Source organism: Bombina bombina, chromosome 11, assembly GCF_027579735.1.
Source record: "Bombina bombina isolate aBomBom1 chromosome 11, aBomBom1.pri, whole genome shotgun sequence".
Taxonomy (NCBI): Eukaryota; Metazoa; Chordata; class Amphibia; order Anura; family Bombinatoridae; genus Bombina; species Bombina bombina.
Genome location: NC_069509.1, coordinates 91,798,811 through 91,814,248, shown reverse-complemented (window position 1 = coordinate 91,814,248; position 15,438 = coordinate 91,798,811). Strand labels below are relative to the sequence as shown.

The window sequence follows — 15,438 nt, the reverse complement described above, 5'->3', positions numbered from 1 at the left end:
GGCATATATGGTTAATCTGAATCGGAAAAATAAGGCTAGAGAGATTCAGCTAGCTAATCAGGTAAGAAACGCATATGAGAAATACCTAAACAATCCTAACACCGGTTTGTGGGAAAAATATTCCAGATCGAAAGCAGAGAGGGAACAATTTTTGAAAGAAAAATGGGCGAATAAAGAGGCGAAGTGCAGGGCTAGATTTCAAGGACTCCAGGGTGTATCGGCAAAACATCTGGCTAAGATTACGAACTTTCGCAAAAAGCGCAATATAATTTCAGTAATTAAAGAAGGCGAGAGAGTATACACCAATCCAACAGAAATCAAAGAGGTATTTTTTAAGTATTATCAAAAACTATATTCGAAGGAACATATAAATAGGGCAGGTAAAGAACAATTCTGGGACCAGGTAAATATTCCTAGAATCTCGTCGGAGGCATTGCAGCAGGTTAATGCACCAATTACGGAAGCGGAGGTGCTGAGAACAATTAAAAAAGCTAAAGCAGGTAAAGTCCCTGGACCAGACGGTCTTACTGCCGAATTCTATAAAATGACCTCAGAAATAATAGTAGGGACTCTCACTAAGCTATACAATGACTATTACCTTAAAAAAGATATGAACTCTCCGTATTTCTCGGATGCAATTATTTCATTAATTTTTAAGAAAGGGAAAGATGCGTCGAATTTGTCCTCATACCGTCCCATCTCATTATTAAATCAAGACTATAAGATATGAATGTCCCTGATAGCTGACAGATTAAAAAAAATAATATCGGATCTGATCCACTCAGATCAGGCTGGATTTATACCAGGGAGAAATTCTGCACGCAATATGAGAAGGGTGTTAACAATGGTGGATCATTTTTTTCGGGTCAAGCAGGACGCCGGAGGGAAGAGAAAGAGTCAGATGGATCAAGATATTGCATTAGTGACAATAGATTCCGAAAAGGCGTTTGACTCCATCGTGTGGGATCATCTGTTTGTGTCTCTCGAGAAGTTTGGTTTCTCCGGCTGCCTGCTTGACCTGATTGAACTGATTTACAAGAAACCTAAGTCACAATTATTAATAAACGGGGAATTATCCAATCCGATAGTTCTTGAAAAAGGCACACGCCAGGGGTGTCCTCTGTCCCCCTTGCTGTTCGACATTGCGTTAGAACCCCTCACAATATATATTAGAAACGAATTACAACCGGTAAAGATAGGAGCGCAAAAAATGCTGATTTCTCTATATGCGGATGACATTTTACTCTTTCTGCAAGATACGGCTACCTGCATCCCACAACTTTTGCTGATGATCGAAAAATTCAGCTCATTTACAGGCTATAAAATAAATCCTGCAAAATCTGAAATATTATGGTTAAATAAAACCGAGGCGAGTGAGAATACAATCTTTAAAGAAGTCCAATATATTAACTATCTTGGGATTAAAATTGGGAGGAATTGGGGTGAGTGGTACCAGCTGAACTATAAAGACTTATTTGATAATATCCAAACAGATTTAGGAAGATGGAACATGTAATATTTGTCATTATCTGTCCGGATTATATTGATAAAAACGATTTTTTTCCCCAAAGTGTTATTCCTGCTTCAAAATCTACCCTTAGTGATCAGAAAGAAAGATATAGATAGATACAATAGAGCATGCTCACTTTTTATTTGGGGCAAGCGGAAGGCGCGCATTTCCATAGAAAAGTTAAGCTATACAAAACAATTTGGCGGACTTGCTTTCCCCAATATCAGATATTATAATTACGTCACACTGAATAAATTTGGAATAGACTGCTTACTATAAGCTGGAAACTGAAATAGTGAAACCGTTTAACCTGCAGGCATTACTGCATTGCCCATACAATCGCTTACCAAGCAATGTGGCTAATCTAGTAACATTCACTAGTATTGTGTGGGCACGGCAAAAGTATTGTCATATAATGGGACAAGAATATCAGGTGTTGGCGTTGCTTCCTATTGTTGGGTGCGTAGATTTCTCACCAGGGTTACATAATAGGGTATTTCGAGAATGGCAGGAAAGGGGCCTGAGATATTTCTCACAAATGAGAACGGGGCAGGAGGGTATAATACGGACCTTTGAGAGTCTGATGACTGATTATAATCTCCCCGCTAAACACTTTTATACATACTTACAAGTTCGACATTATATAGAAGCACAAATAGCGAAACATGGTTTGGACTGGAGTCAGTCAGCTGTTGATCCAAGTTTAAAACTTTATAGGGCGGGAGTGCGCTCAATAGCTATATGGTATCAGAATATAATGAAGAGGCTAGGACAGAGACATGTTAATCAGAGCACCGAAAAATTCCATAAATATTTTGCCTCTCTACAAAGCGAAGACATTTTGGATAGCATTAAAATGGTAGAAGAAGCCACCGAGAGAATCAGTTGGCAAGAGTCACAGGCGAAACTTATTAATAATTTTTACTTAACTCCAGAGAGAATTAGTGGTTGGGCTAGAGCCCCTCAGATTAATTGTTATAAATGTAATCACGCTAATGCAAATCTGATGCATTGTTTATGGAGCTGTCCTAAAGTACATCAATATTGGCTGAGAACTCAGTTTTGGCTCAATAAATATTTAAATGTTAAAGTAAAACTCGAAGCAATACAGATATTTTTTCTCCAACGGGCCGAGAACTCAGGAGATAGAAATCTTACAAATTTGGTTATCTTGGCAGCCCGCAACCTAATATTTAAGAAATGGAAACAAAAAGAGGCGCCAAGTCTGAATGAGCTTATAAATAATATAAAATTTCAAATGATAGTTGAAAGGCAGGACTTGAAAAACACAGACAAACATTATAGAAAGTATTTTAATAAATGGAAAAATTATATTGAGTCCTGGCCCAGAGCTCTACAACGCCAGTTTCTCGACCCTCTACAGGGTTCAGTATCTTTTCTGAACCTAGTAGTGGCAGAAATCTTGCCGGCGCAATGGATAGATTAAGACATTATGAGACTTGGTAAGACAAATGATACCTTAGTATATAAATATATATAAATCCATTATTTTTTTTATTTTATTTTTTATTTTTTATTTTTTCTTTCCTCCCCCCTTCCCCCCACCTCCTCCCCCCTCCCTATGCTTACCTTCAGAAGGTTGGCCGATGTAGATAAGGTTAGTGCAAGCTGTTTTAAATGTATTAAGTTAATTGACGTAGAGATAGATCGAATGTAGAAAAGTCTGTGTGGAAGGGAACAACATAAAGGTGGTCTGAGGGTGTCAGAGAATAGCCTCTGATTATAAAGATCTCTGGGCAATATGGATATGTGTGTGGTAATTAAAGAATGTTTATTTATGTATCCAGACATATATTAGGATATCGGAAGCTTGGTAACAGTGCTTCTCTCTTTCTTTTTTAATTTCTTGTGTGTATATGACAATGCTGGATTATATATTATGTGTAATAGTAGGAGTTTTGTTTGTATAGGAGGATGCCACACTATAATACAAAATGTTATAGTTTTTTTAGATTTAGTGTGACATATTGCTTGGTTCTGTTGTATCGGTGAAAAATGTAACAAGATCTGATGTACCAAGGACCACTTGTTAATTGGTTGTGATTATTAAAAATTCCAATAAAAAAAAACAAAAAAAACATTCCAGATCTGATTTGAAAAAGAGGAGAGTTTATCATCACTTTAATTATTCACTGACTATAATTCTTTTTGGGGAGGAAAACAAGGGTACACAATTCTCAGAAGAAAAAGTTAAACAGAAATAGAGAATTAAAGGAAAGGAAGGAAAAAAGAGACGTAAGAGATCGAAAGAAGATAAAGGAAAGAGAAAAGTAATACATACATTTTAACATGTCCTGTTTTAAGTTGACCAAAATAAAACAATTTAACATTGTATACAGGCTAAACTACCTATCACATTATCTTAAATTGTCCAAAATGTTCAACTGGGATAAACATATGAGAAAACCATTGATAGGAAAATGAGCATCTCAAATAAGCAAAAATATCTTATAGTTCTGATGTTTATAATTCAGTCCGAGAAACACTTCTTGCATTTATTGTGCAGGAAATGTAGTTTGTTCTAACCTGAAGCCCTTCTATTTTCTATGCAGACATCAGCTATGTCAAAGCCACCGGAAGTGTCAGCCGACGTTGAATCAACAGCAGTGACCACAGCTCCAAATGTGGAAGGACAGGTAGGCATTGGAATGTTTGATAATCAGACATTGGTCCTTACATTGGTCTGATGATACTAGCTGTATTCATAAAAACTGTACCCATTTCTTGTGTTCTCTGATTATATTTTTTATTAACGTATGAAGGGGCATGTTTTGTTCCCCACTGATAAATTATTTGTATTCATATAGCCATATCTTTAGAGGGAGAATTAGTACTGCATATTTTCTAAACTTACTAAATATCTGTAATGTTTTTGTTAATGGATAAATGATTATATTCTCTGCTTTATCAACCGCCAAAATCCATGCATTAAAGGGACAGTGTATCCTATTTTTTTCTCCCCTTTAATTTGCTCCCAATGATCCATTTTACCTGCTGGAGTTTGTATATAGCTCCTTTGTCTTTATAATGACATTTGAAATAGTTGCTTTTGTCTGTTGTATCCCTACCTATACTGAAAGTTTCTATACTTAAAGGGACATGAAATAAAAAACATTTCTTTCATGATTTAGGTAGAACATACAATTTTAAACAACTTTCTAGTTTACTTCTATTATCAAATGTGTTTCATTCTCTTGCTATCATTTGTTGAAGTAGCAGCAATGCCCTACTGGCTTCTAACTGAACACTTGGTGGAGCCAATGGCAATCGGTGTATATATATATATATATATATATATATATATATGCAGCCACCAATAAGCAGCTAGAACCTTTGCTACTCCTGAGGTTACCTAGATAAACCTTTCAGCAAAAAGATAACAAGAGAAGGAAGCAAATTAAATAATAGAAGTAAATTGGAAAGTTGTTTAAAATTGTATGCTCTGTCTAAATCATGAATGTCTAATTATGACTTTACTGTCCCTTTAAGTATAAGCTAAAGAATAGCTAAGTAGAAGCCAGCAGAAGAAATTACACTCCTAGTGGTAGGTAGGAAAGATAAGTAATAAAATGTTAATTCTCAGTTGTTCTCTCTAAGGGCCTGATGATCAAAGATTCGCCTACTTGGAGAGATTTTGTAGTGCAGACTTCACAGGGGCTGAACTCACTGAATGCTCAAAGAAAAAGGGCGGACATCTCCCGCATTGCGAGAGATCTCTCATTTCTGTATCTGAAGGAGAGATAAGCCCAGTGCAAAATACAGGGAGTGCAGAATTATTAGGCAAGTTGTATTTTTGAGGATTAATTTTATTATTGAACAACAACCATGTTCTCAATGAACCCAAAAAACTCATTAATATCAAAGCTGAATAGTTTTGGAAGTAGTTTTTAGTTTGTTTTTAGTTATAGCTATTTTAGGGGGATATCTTTGTGTGCAGGTGACTATTACTGTGCATAATTATTAGGCAACTTAACAAAAAACAAATATACAGATGGCCCTCGTTTTACAACGGTTCAATTTACACAGTTTCAGAATAACAACCTTTTTTTCCAGTCATGTGACTGCTATTGAAAAGCATTGAGAAGGCAGCAGTACATTTATTAAAATAGCCAGTAGTTGGAGCTGTCCGCTTGTGTTGCAGTAAAGCCAAGCAAGCTGAAATTAATCAGCTTAACCAGACCTGAGCTATCAAGCAGATTTCAAAGGAATAAGATCTTCCTGTCTGTAAATCAGTCCTGATTGGAATGCATAGAAAGAACTGTTTGCAGAAAAATGCAAGTGAAGTCTGTGTTGTGTGATTATTTTATTAGGTTTATAATGCTGTTTAGCAAATGTTTTTGTTCATTTAACTTAGTTTAATTATATATTCTGTGTTGTGTGATTATTTTAGTAGGTTTATAATGCTGTTTAGCATTTAAAGTCTTTATTTCAAAGTTTTAAAAATAATGTATTAGGTGTTACTTATGACAATTTTGAGAGTGGCCTGGAACCTATCTCCCTCACTTCCCATTGACTTACATTATAAACTGGGTTTCAATTTACAACGGTTTAGATTTACAACCATTCCTTCTGGAACCTAACCCCGGCGTAAACTGAGGGATACCTGTATACCCATTTCAATTATTTATTTTTACCAGTGAAACCAATATAACATCTCAACATTCACAAATATACATTTCTGACATTCAAAAACAAAACAAAAACAAATCAGTGACCAATATAGCCACCTTTCTTTGCAAGGACACTCAAAAGCCTGCCATCCATGGATTCTGTCAGTGTTTTTATCTGTTCACCATCAACATTGCGTGCAGCAGCAACCACAGCCTCCCAGACACTGTTCAGAGAGGTGTACTGTTTTCCCTCCTTGTAAATCTCACATTTGATGATGGACCACAGGTTCTCAATGGGGTTCAGATCAGGTGAACAAGGAGGCCATGTCATTAGATTTTCTTCTTTTATACCCTTTCTTGCCAGCCACGCTGTGGAGTACTTGGACGCGTGTGATGGAGCATTGTCCTGCATGAAAATCATGTTTTTCTTGAAGGATGCAGACTTCTTCCTGTACCACTGCTTGAAGAAGGTGTCTTCCAGAAACTGGCAGTAGGACTGGGAGTTGAGCTTGACTCCATCCTCAACCCGAAAAGGCCCCACAAGCTCATCTTTGATGATACCAGCCCAAACCAGTACTCCACCTCCACCTTGCTGGCGTCTGAGTCGGACTGGAGCTCTCTGCCCTTTACCAATCCAGCCACGGGCCCATCCATCTGGCCCATCAAGACTCACTCTCATTTCATCAGTCCATAAAACCTTAGAAAAATCAGTCTTGAGATATTTATTGGCCCAGTCTTGACGTTTCAGCTTGTGTGTCTTGTTCAGTGGTGGTCGTCTTTCAGCCTTTCTTACCTTGGCCATGTCTCTGAGTATTGCACACCTTGTGCTTTTGGGCACTCCAGTGATGTTTCAGCTCTGAAATATGGCCAAACTGGTGGCAAGTGGCATCTTGGCAGCTGCACGCTTGACTTTTCTCAGTTCATGGGCAGTTTTTCCACACGCTTCTTGCGACCCTGTTGACTATTTTGAATGAAATGCTTGATTGTTCGATGATCACGCTTCAGAAGCTTTGCAATTTTAAGAGTGCTGCATCCCTCTGCAAGATATCTCACTATTTTTGACTTTTCTGAGCCTGTCAAGTCCTTCTTTTGACCCATTTTGCCAAAGGAAAGGAAGTTGCCTAATAATTATGCACACCTGATATAGGGTGTTGATGTCATTAGACCACACCCCTTCTCATTACAGAGATGCACATCACCTAATATGCTTAATTGGTAGTAGGCTTTCGAGCCTATACAGCTTGGAGTAAGACAACATGCATAAAGAGGATGATGTGGTCAAAATACTAATTTGCCTAATAATTCTGCACTCCCTGTATGATATGAGAGTTTTGTTACACTTACATTGTGCATTGTATTTTATATTACTTTACACTTCAGATTGGGTCCTTTCAGTATTATTACATTTAAGCTTTGCACTTTCTATTTTAATTTAGAATTAGATTTAGTTCCAGCAGTAATTGTTTTGAAAGTTTCTGTGTTACTTTAACAAATTAAGATCATACGTTGTATATTTCTGTGTATCTTTTACAACTTACTTTGTATTTTCTCTATTGTAAATTAAAACACAGAAAGTGTTAGGTACAGGTGAGTTCCCTGGGCTGAACAGGGGAGTTCCCAGTGTATGACTTTCTGTATAAGGCATTTCTCATCTCTCAGACTTCCAGGTTCCGCCATTTTTCTTAGAAAATTCAGTGAGTACAGCCCATGTGAAGTTGCACTATAATTTTTATCCAAACTAGAGAATCTTTGCTTATCAGACCCATATAAAATAATGCAGGCATTGGCCCTTGGAGAAGTATAGAAAAATCTGCATTTTAAGAATTTTATTAAGGCCTGCTGAGCTAAAGCTCTCAGCTCAGACAAGATTATAAATAAATAAATAAATAAAAATATCCTCCAGCACTGCAAGATTTCTAGTGAATTTCTCAAAAGGCAAATTTTGCTATACTTCTCCAAGGGGCATTCACTGCATTTTTGTATGTGAAGGAGAGACAAGCCTAGTGTAATATAGCACTGCATGACAGTGTTCTGCTGCATTTAAACGTTATGCTTTGTAATTTATATTGCTTTACACTTCAGATTAAGTTTTATTGCATTTAAACTTTGCACTTTCTATTATGTATTTTATTTTGTATACAGCAGTGTATTTAGATTTGTGATTATACAAATTTGGATTATGATTTCACAGTTTCTTTGTAACTTTAACAAATTAGGCTCATGCTTTGTATATTTAAGTGTATTTTTTTTTTACAAATTACATTGCACTTTGTATTTCTTTTCTTCCTAAATGGAAAGTCCACAGCTGCATTCATTACTTTTGGGAAATAAGAACCTGGTCACCAGGAGGAGGCAAAGACACCCCAGCCAAAGGCTTAAATACTCCTCCCACTTCCCTCACCCCCCAGTCATTCTTTGCCTTTTGTCCCAGGAGGTTGGCAGAGAAGTGTCAGAAGTTAGTTTTGTCTCTTATGGAGGGTAGTACGCTTCGACATGGGACGGGAGCTTTAAAGGGACAGTCAAGTCTAAAAAAAACTTTCATGATTCAGATAGGGCATGTAATTTAAAACAATTTTCCAATTTACTTTTATCACCAATTTTGCTTTGTTCTCTTGGTATTCTTAGTTGAAAGCTAAACCTAGGAGGTTCATATGCTAATCTAAATGCATTTTGAAAGTTTTTCACCACTAGAGGGCATTAGTTCACGTATTTCATATAGATAACATTGAGCTCATGCTCGTGAATTTACCATGGAGACAGCTCTCCATGGTAAAATGCAAGTCTGTCAAAAGAACTGAAATAAGGGGGCAGTCTGCTGAGGCTTAGATACAAAGTAATTACAGAGGTAAAACATGTATAATTATAACTGTGTTGGTTATGCAAAACTGGGGAATTGGTAATTAAGGGATTATCTATCTTTTAAAACAACAAAAATTCTGGTGTTGACTGTCCCTTTAAGTAATCCTATCAGTCTCTCAGTGATCACCTGGATGAAAGTTAGTCTGGAGATGCAGGGAGAGTCTTTCTGCGAAACCATCCCGACTCATATTAACAGCTCCACAAGCAATCAGCATTGTTGAACTTCGCTTTGCTGCCTGCTTTCTTCTCTCAAGTCCATGGCGGAGGCGCTGCTACGGTTCGTCACACTTGAAGGGCCGTGTTCCTGTTCCACGGCGTAGATTCCGGTAAGATTGTTTCATTTTACTTCATCAGAATGTACTGTAACTTAAAAAATGTTTCCCGTAAGGAACTATCTTGCGTGACTTATTAAGTAAATATAGGGCCTCAGTAAATCTCCTTTGTTATCTTGGAATCGAGGGTTAATATCTCCCGAGGGGGATTATTGAACAGGGTTTTTTTTAATCATATTTGTTATGTGATTCAATCTGCTAATATGTAGTGTTAACTGGGCTCTTGGCTTAGAACATAAAGGTCTTTGGAAGTGACGCGACCTTATGGTTGGGCGCGCTTTTTTTGGACTGTACGGTTCACCTTGTGACGGGACGTGTTTAAGTTCTGATCTTCCATTTCCGCATTCCTGACCGTGTGGCGACTGAAAAATTAGAGTCTGCTAGTGTCTGGTTCTAGGAGGTTGTGAGTGCCCCAGCCATTGTGGGTGTCAGCTACCGTTTAAGTTTTTTTTCTTTAGTCCAATATTATTATATTCTCTATCAAGCTATGGAGGATTCTGATGCTGAGACTGTTCAAATTTTAGATTCAGATTCTTCGACTTGTGAAGAATGCGAATTGGCCCCGTTGACACAGGTCAATCAGTTATGTTCGATATGCCGTATTAGAGCGCCCTGTTCCTCGGGCTTGGGGAATCAGGGGTCTGCTGAGCCATCCACCGCTGAGGGTTCTGTCCTCCGAGAGGCAAGTTCCCTACCACTCCCTACTACTACACATGCAGGTAACCCAAATTATGTTTATCCCTCCTTACAGGGCGGCTTGTTCCCCCTGGAGGTTGCAGCTCGTTTTCGCTTTCACATATTTTTGGAGATTATGCGCTTGCAAAGTCCAGACGTTTATTTGCGTTTGTGCTCGTGCCCGATCGTCCCAGGTCTACCGGCGTTGGGTGGGCCTATACAGTTTCCTGCTGGTGTAGCTGTCCCTCAGTATTATGCCTTTTGTTACAGAATAGCTCGTCTTCACCTTTTACTCAGACACGTTTTTGAGTTATTAGAGGATCCTTAACGGATACAGGAATCCGCAGTATTCTACTTCGAATGGCTCACCTCATTAGACATGATGGGATGACGTAATTTCCAAATTGTCTGCTTATTGAGATCTTTCCCAGTTTTTTTGTTGGAAGATCAGGTTCCATTTGGCTGGCCCTACAGGTATGCCTGTTTTCTTCCTGGGTGTTAACCTACAGGTTGCCTTATATTTTCTTGTATCCGGTTAGGATGTCTTTTAATTTCGATTATGTCTTTCCTTCGGGAACTTCTGGGATTGATTCTCTCTGGTTGCTTCTTTGGAAGTTTAAGGGACACGTTAGTCCTATGTTTGTTTGTTTTACTTCCCCTCTGAGGGAGGATTTTGGCAACTTGACAGTTATGTCCCCAGCTGCGACTGGTCCTGCTGGGATTTAGATCTGGCACCTGTTCTGCCTGGCTGGTCCGGTTGGCCGCTGAGTGCTCACATTATTATTTGTGTGTTTTCTTGTTTTTCTTTACAAGTTCAGCTAAGCACTCTAAAGGATCTGTATGGCAGGGAGGATTGTGTCAATCCTTATTCAGCCTTCAATCTGGTTGACCGGGTCAGTGGAGTTCTGCTGCGTCACTCTTTTTGCTCCGATTTCCTTTTGGGCCTAGAGTTTCTTTCCTCTCTTGGGAGGATTGGGGGCTTAGCGCTTCCCTACCGCCGTTTTGGGTGGTTTGGCCTTCTAAGGAATTGTCCTTGGATTGTTCCTGCTGTTGTTCTCTTCTTGAGACCTTTCAGACTTCGTCCGTTCCTCGGGTTCCTTAAGGGGATCTGGTTCCCTTCGGGAGTTGGTTCCTTTGTAGGGACATGGGCAGTGTGGTCTCTTTGAGCTCTGTTTAGGGTTTCTTCCCTGGAGCTGGGGGATGCTCTGCATCCTTCTTTCATCTTCTCCTCTGATTTTATGGGGGTGATGTGGAGACTAGCCTTTGCTCGAGTGACTTTGTCCTCGAGGTATCCCTCTTTGCTGCCTTAGCTCCTTGGAGCGTTGGACTCTGGCAAGGGGTGGTCTCGTCCTTTGTTCAGGATTTGCACGTTTTTCTCATTGTCCATTTTACTTTGGACATTGTATGGTTGTCTCCCGGGGGTCTGGTTTTTATATCAGACGGGGGATTTCAGTTTCCGGGTTCTTGTTTTTTTGGGGGCTCGGTCCTCTCCTCATTCTGGTCCTTCCGGTGGCTGAGGTTCTCACTCAGTGTTGCCTTTGTGGATCCCGTTGCGGGTTGTACCGGACTGTTAGGATCTAGAGCTGGTCCGGGGTTCCCCAGTTCCAGGAAACTTGGGCTGTGTCCTTTGGTTGGACTAGTTGACCTGGTTCAGTTGGCCAGGTTTTTTCTGGGTGCCGATGCACCTTGCGCTTGCCTTTCGCCTATTGGTCGTTTTCCCTTGGTCGGCTTGCTGAAATAGTGTGACGGCTTCACTGCTCTGCAAGCAAAGGTTCACTGTGGAATCACTGCAGCTATGGCACCTTGTCTGTGTGCTAGCAAGTTAAAATCTTCAGGGGATTTCTTCCAGGTCAGGGAGTTTGGAGATGTTCTCTCGATTCAGCATATAGCTGTGTCCTGGGGGCAGGTGCTCTGTCCTTCCGGCCCTTTTACCGGCCCCGCTTTGTCTTTGGGGGGGGGGCTCATAGACTTCTTTTGGAAGTGTGGTCCCTATCTTAGGGCTTCTCCTGTTTTCAGGAGGGTGGAACAGACGGGTTAACCTATTTCGGAGAGAGGTACGCTCTCTGGGTTGTTCTGTCCATCTGGAGAGTTGCTGACTCCGCTTTGAGTCTATGTTGGGCCTTTAGCTAGATCTCTAGGTCCACGGCCTTTTCGATGGTCTCCATGTGGTGTTTCGGTTTGGCATCCGAGCACTGTTGTAATGGCTGTGCCATGTTTCTGCACGTTTTTTGAGCTGGGGTTTTTCTGGTCCCCTGGTTTCAGACCTGCCGATGCTTGGGCTGGCCCGACTGGAGGGTGTGGGAGAACCCTTTCTCTGTTCTGCTACCTGTTTCTAAACCTTGTGGTTTCTATTTGGATTGGGCGTTGCCTCCCCTTGTTGTCAGGACCCATTTAGGTCTTGCGAGCTTGGTTGGTTTTTTTTTCCTTTTATGGCGTTTGTGGTGACCTTTCGGTTTCCATTTGGTTCTTCCTTGCCTTATTCCTTTGGGTGTTTCGGCTGGGGTTCCCTTTGCTAGTAAAGGGTGTGTGGTGGGGAACCGATTTTTGGGCGACTGTGTCTCCGGGAGGACTGTTGGCTCAGTTGAGTCTGATGTTGCGGTTTCTAGCCAGGTTTCCGGGCTATCTGCTGGTCAGTTTCCTTGGGGCCTTTTCTCTTCCTGTTTTCTCGGCTTGGGACGAAGCAGGTTTTTTTTTTGTTGGGTAGTGGTTTCCAGGCCTGGTGCCTTCAAAATGGGCCGCCTATTGTACCCTCCCGTTTTAGCATTCAGTGTCCTCTATAGCTTGGGTATTGTTTTCCCAAAAGTAATGAATGCAGCTGTGGACTTTTTCCATTTAGGAAGAAAACTTAAATTATGCTTACCTGATAATTTTATTTTCTTCCGAAGGAAAGAGTCCATAGCTCCCCACCCGTCCTTTTTTTTTTTTGGTTCAATAATTTTTATTGGTATTTAAGTTTCAAAACATTACATCAGAGAAAAAGAATTTAAATTTAACATTTGAAACACATTTTAAAATGCAATAACAATTGTTGTCAATCAAGAGCTTATCTATGAAATACTTCCATACAAGAAAGAGAAAAAACAAACAAAAAAAACATACAGTCAACCTTTAGTCATCAAGAATCTGTCCATCAAAAATGCTCCACATCTGGGTGGAGAAAAAAAAAGAAAAAAAAAGGGGGGGGGGAGGGGGGAGGGAAAGAAGAAAAAGGAGGATTATGTAAGAGGTTTTTATCGGGAATTCAAATGCACCCTTAGGCTATTGCTAGCGTATATGTTTTTAGGCTTACCTAGTATCTTCCAGACTAGAGAGACCTGTTCCCAGATAAAGAACATGTCAGTAAAAAAATCCTGGTTTCCCACATAGTAGAAGTATTGTTTTTCCAGCTCCAGAATGTGCCTTACTTCTGCTAACCACTGTGTGTGTGTCGGAGTGTTTTGGGTTTTCCACATTCTGGGTATCAATCTCTTTGCGCAAGCTAACATCAGTTGAAGGAGTCTTGTGCGATACAAGCAGTGTAGAGGTGGGATGATATTAAGCAAAATGAGTTTAGGGTTTAAAGTGATGTCTAGCCCTAGAATTGTATTAGTATAACCCTTTATCCGTTGCCAGAATTCAGACAGGAGGGGGCAGTCCCACCAGATATGTGTCATGGTACCCGACCCTCCACAACGCCTCCAACAAGCTGAAGAGGCATTAGGGTAAATATATCTAAGAAAGGAGGCGCCACAATAGTGTGAGATCGTAGATGAAAGAGACCCCCACAAAACGATACAGAATCACTTACTAGATTTCAAGCACTTGAGAAGTGCCTGATGAAAGCACTTGAGACGACACCTGATGAAACGGTTGTTGTGACCAGGAAACGCGTAGTGTATTAGGTTATAATAAACTTAATTGTTATATTTTAACCTGACTGTCATCACGCTTGTTTTATTACATTGTTTTTACCAGCCGATTTTTATACCTTCACTGGCTTGAGCTTTTTTACGAGCTGTATTTTTCCCAGATTGGGATTTCATAAACTAGTTTGGCTCATCTCCTACTCCAGTACGTGTGGGGGACTCTGAAGTTAACCCTTTGGCTTCTCGATCGTGAGGATAAGCTCGCTGGACAGCTTTCAATGGTTCAGTCTGCATCTGTGGCACTTCTCAAGTGCTTGAAATCTAGTAAGTGATTCTGTATCGTTTTGTGGGGGTCTCTTTCATCTACGATCTCACACTATTGTGGCGCCTCCTTTTTTTCTCCCTTCTATCTGCAGATCGTCGCTGGTGCCATCAGCCTTGGAAGGAGTGCTTGCTGCCGCACACCCGCTATATAGTGGACATTCGGAGGAATATCTCCATTACATGGATTGTGTATGAGGACTATACATATTATCTTTAGTACTTGGGTACCTTATTGTATGTATCCTGGCTTGCTATAAAATACTGCTACCACTGTGTGTTTTCAATATCACTTGTATTTATAGTCATTTGTCTTTAATACACATTGTGGTTCGATACCATCATATATATTGCTGGTTATTAACATTCCACATGTATATACACATTTTTATTTAGTTTTGTGGATTTTTTGCTCTTTGTTTGAAGGACATCTGAGCACATCCCAATAGTTTAACACTGTGTATTACGGTACATTTTGTTCACATTTATTCACATCATTTATTTGTTTTTTTACATACATGCACATTATTGTGAATTTATTATTATTATCCCCTATTTAGTTTGGTGGATATTGTAACCATATTACATCACCTATATTGATAGGTGTTTTCCTTTGTTGAAGGATATATAAAAGATTTATCTTTTCGCACGCACCATTTTTAGGCGCCTTCACTTATCTACATCACTTTTTGTTTTAAATATATCTAAGACGCTGGGGTGTCAGGTACCATCGGGTGAGTATTTTGTAATTCATTTCGGATATGAACAGCGAGGTAGAGGCAGAGTGTGACATTTTGAAACTATTCCTCCAGTCCTCATCTATAATATTTTCTATCAGTTCCGTTTCCCATTTCCCAATGAAAGTAGGGCGCTGATCTGGGAAAGACCTTCTTAGCATTTTATAAGTTAGTGAGAGATGGGCTCGTTTACACTCGGGGTTTGTACATAACTTCTTAAATGTTGTCAATGGCCTAAATACATTAGTTTTATGTGTGTTGTCAGAAAGCGTGTGTCGTATCTGTAGGTATGAATACCAGCTATGGAAGGGTGATCCTAGCTCATCCTGTAACTTTAACCTATCTTTGATCCCTCCCGACTCTACCATGAGGTAAATTGGAAGATTATGTAAGTGCTCCTCCTTATTTATATGGGTAAAAGAGGGATTTTGCATAAAAATCTGATTGTTCAGCATAGGCGAAATTGGGGTGGAAATTCCCGCAATGTGTGTTATCACATAGTCCCATACATCTAGGGTAGCTTTAATA

The 15,438-nt window shown here is 39.8% G+C and overlaps 1 protein-coding gene across 1 annotated transcript in view; it reads left to right on the top strand.

Moving 5' to 3' along the window:
• CFAP70 (cilia and flagella associated protein 70) overlaps nucleotides 1-15,438 on the top strand; it is a 576,575-nt gene that overhangs the window by 135,926 nt on the left and 425,211 nt on the right. The window contains exon 10 of the mRNA XM_053694219.1: nucleotides 4,084-4,167. Within this exon, the coding sequence (XP_053550194.1) occupies nucleotides 4,084-4,167 (84 nt within the window). The remainder of the gene's footprint in view (nucleotides 1-4,083; nucleotides 4,168-15,438) is intronic.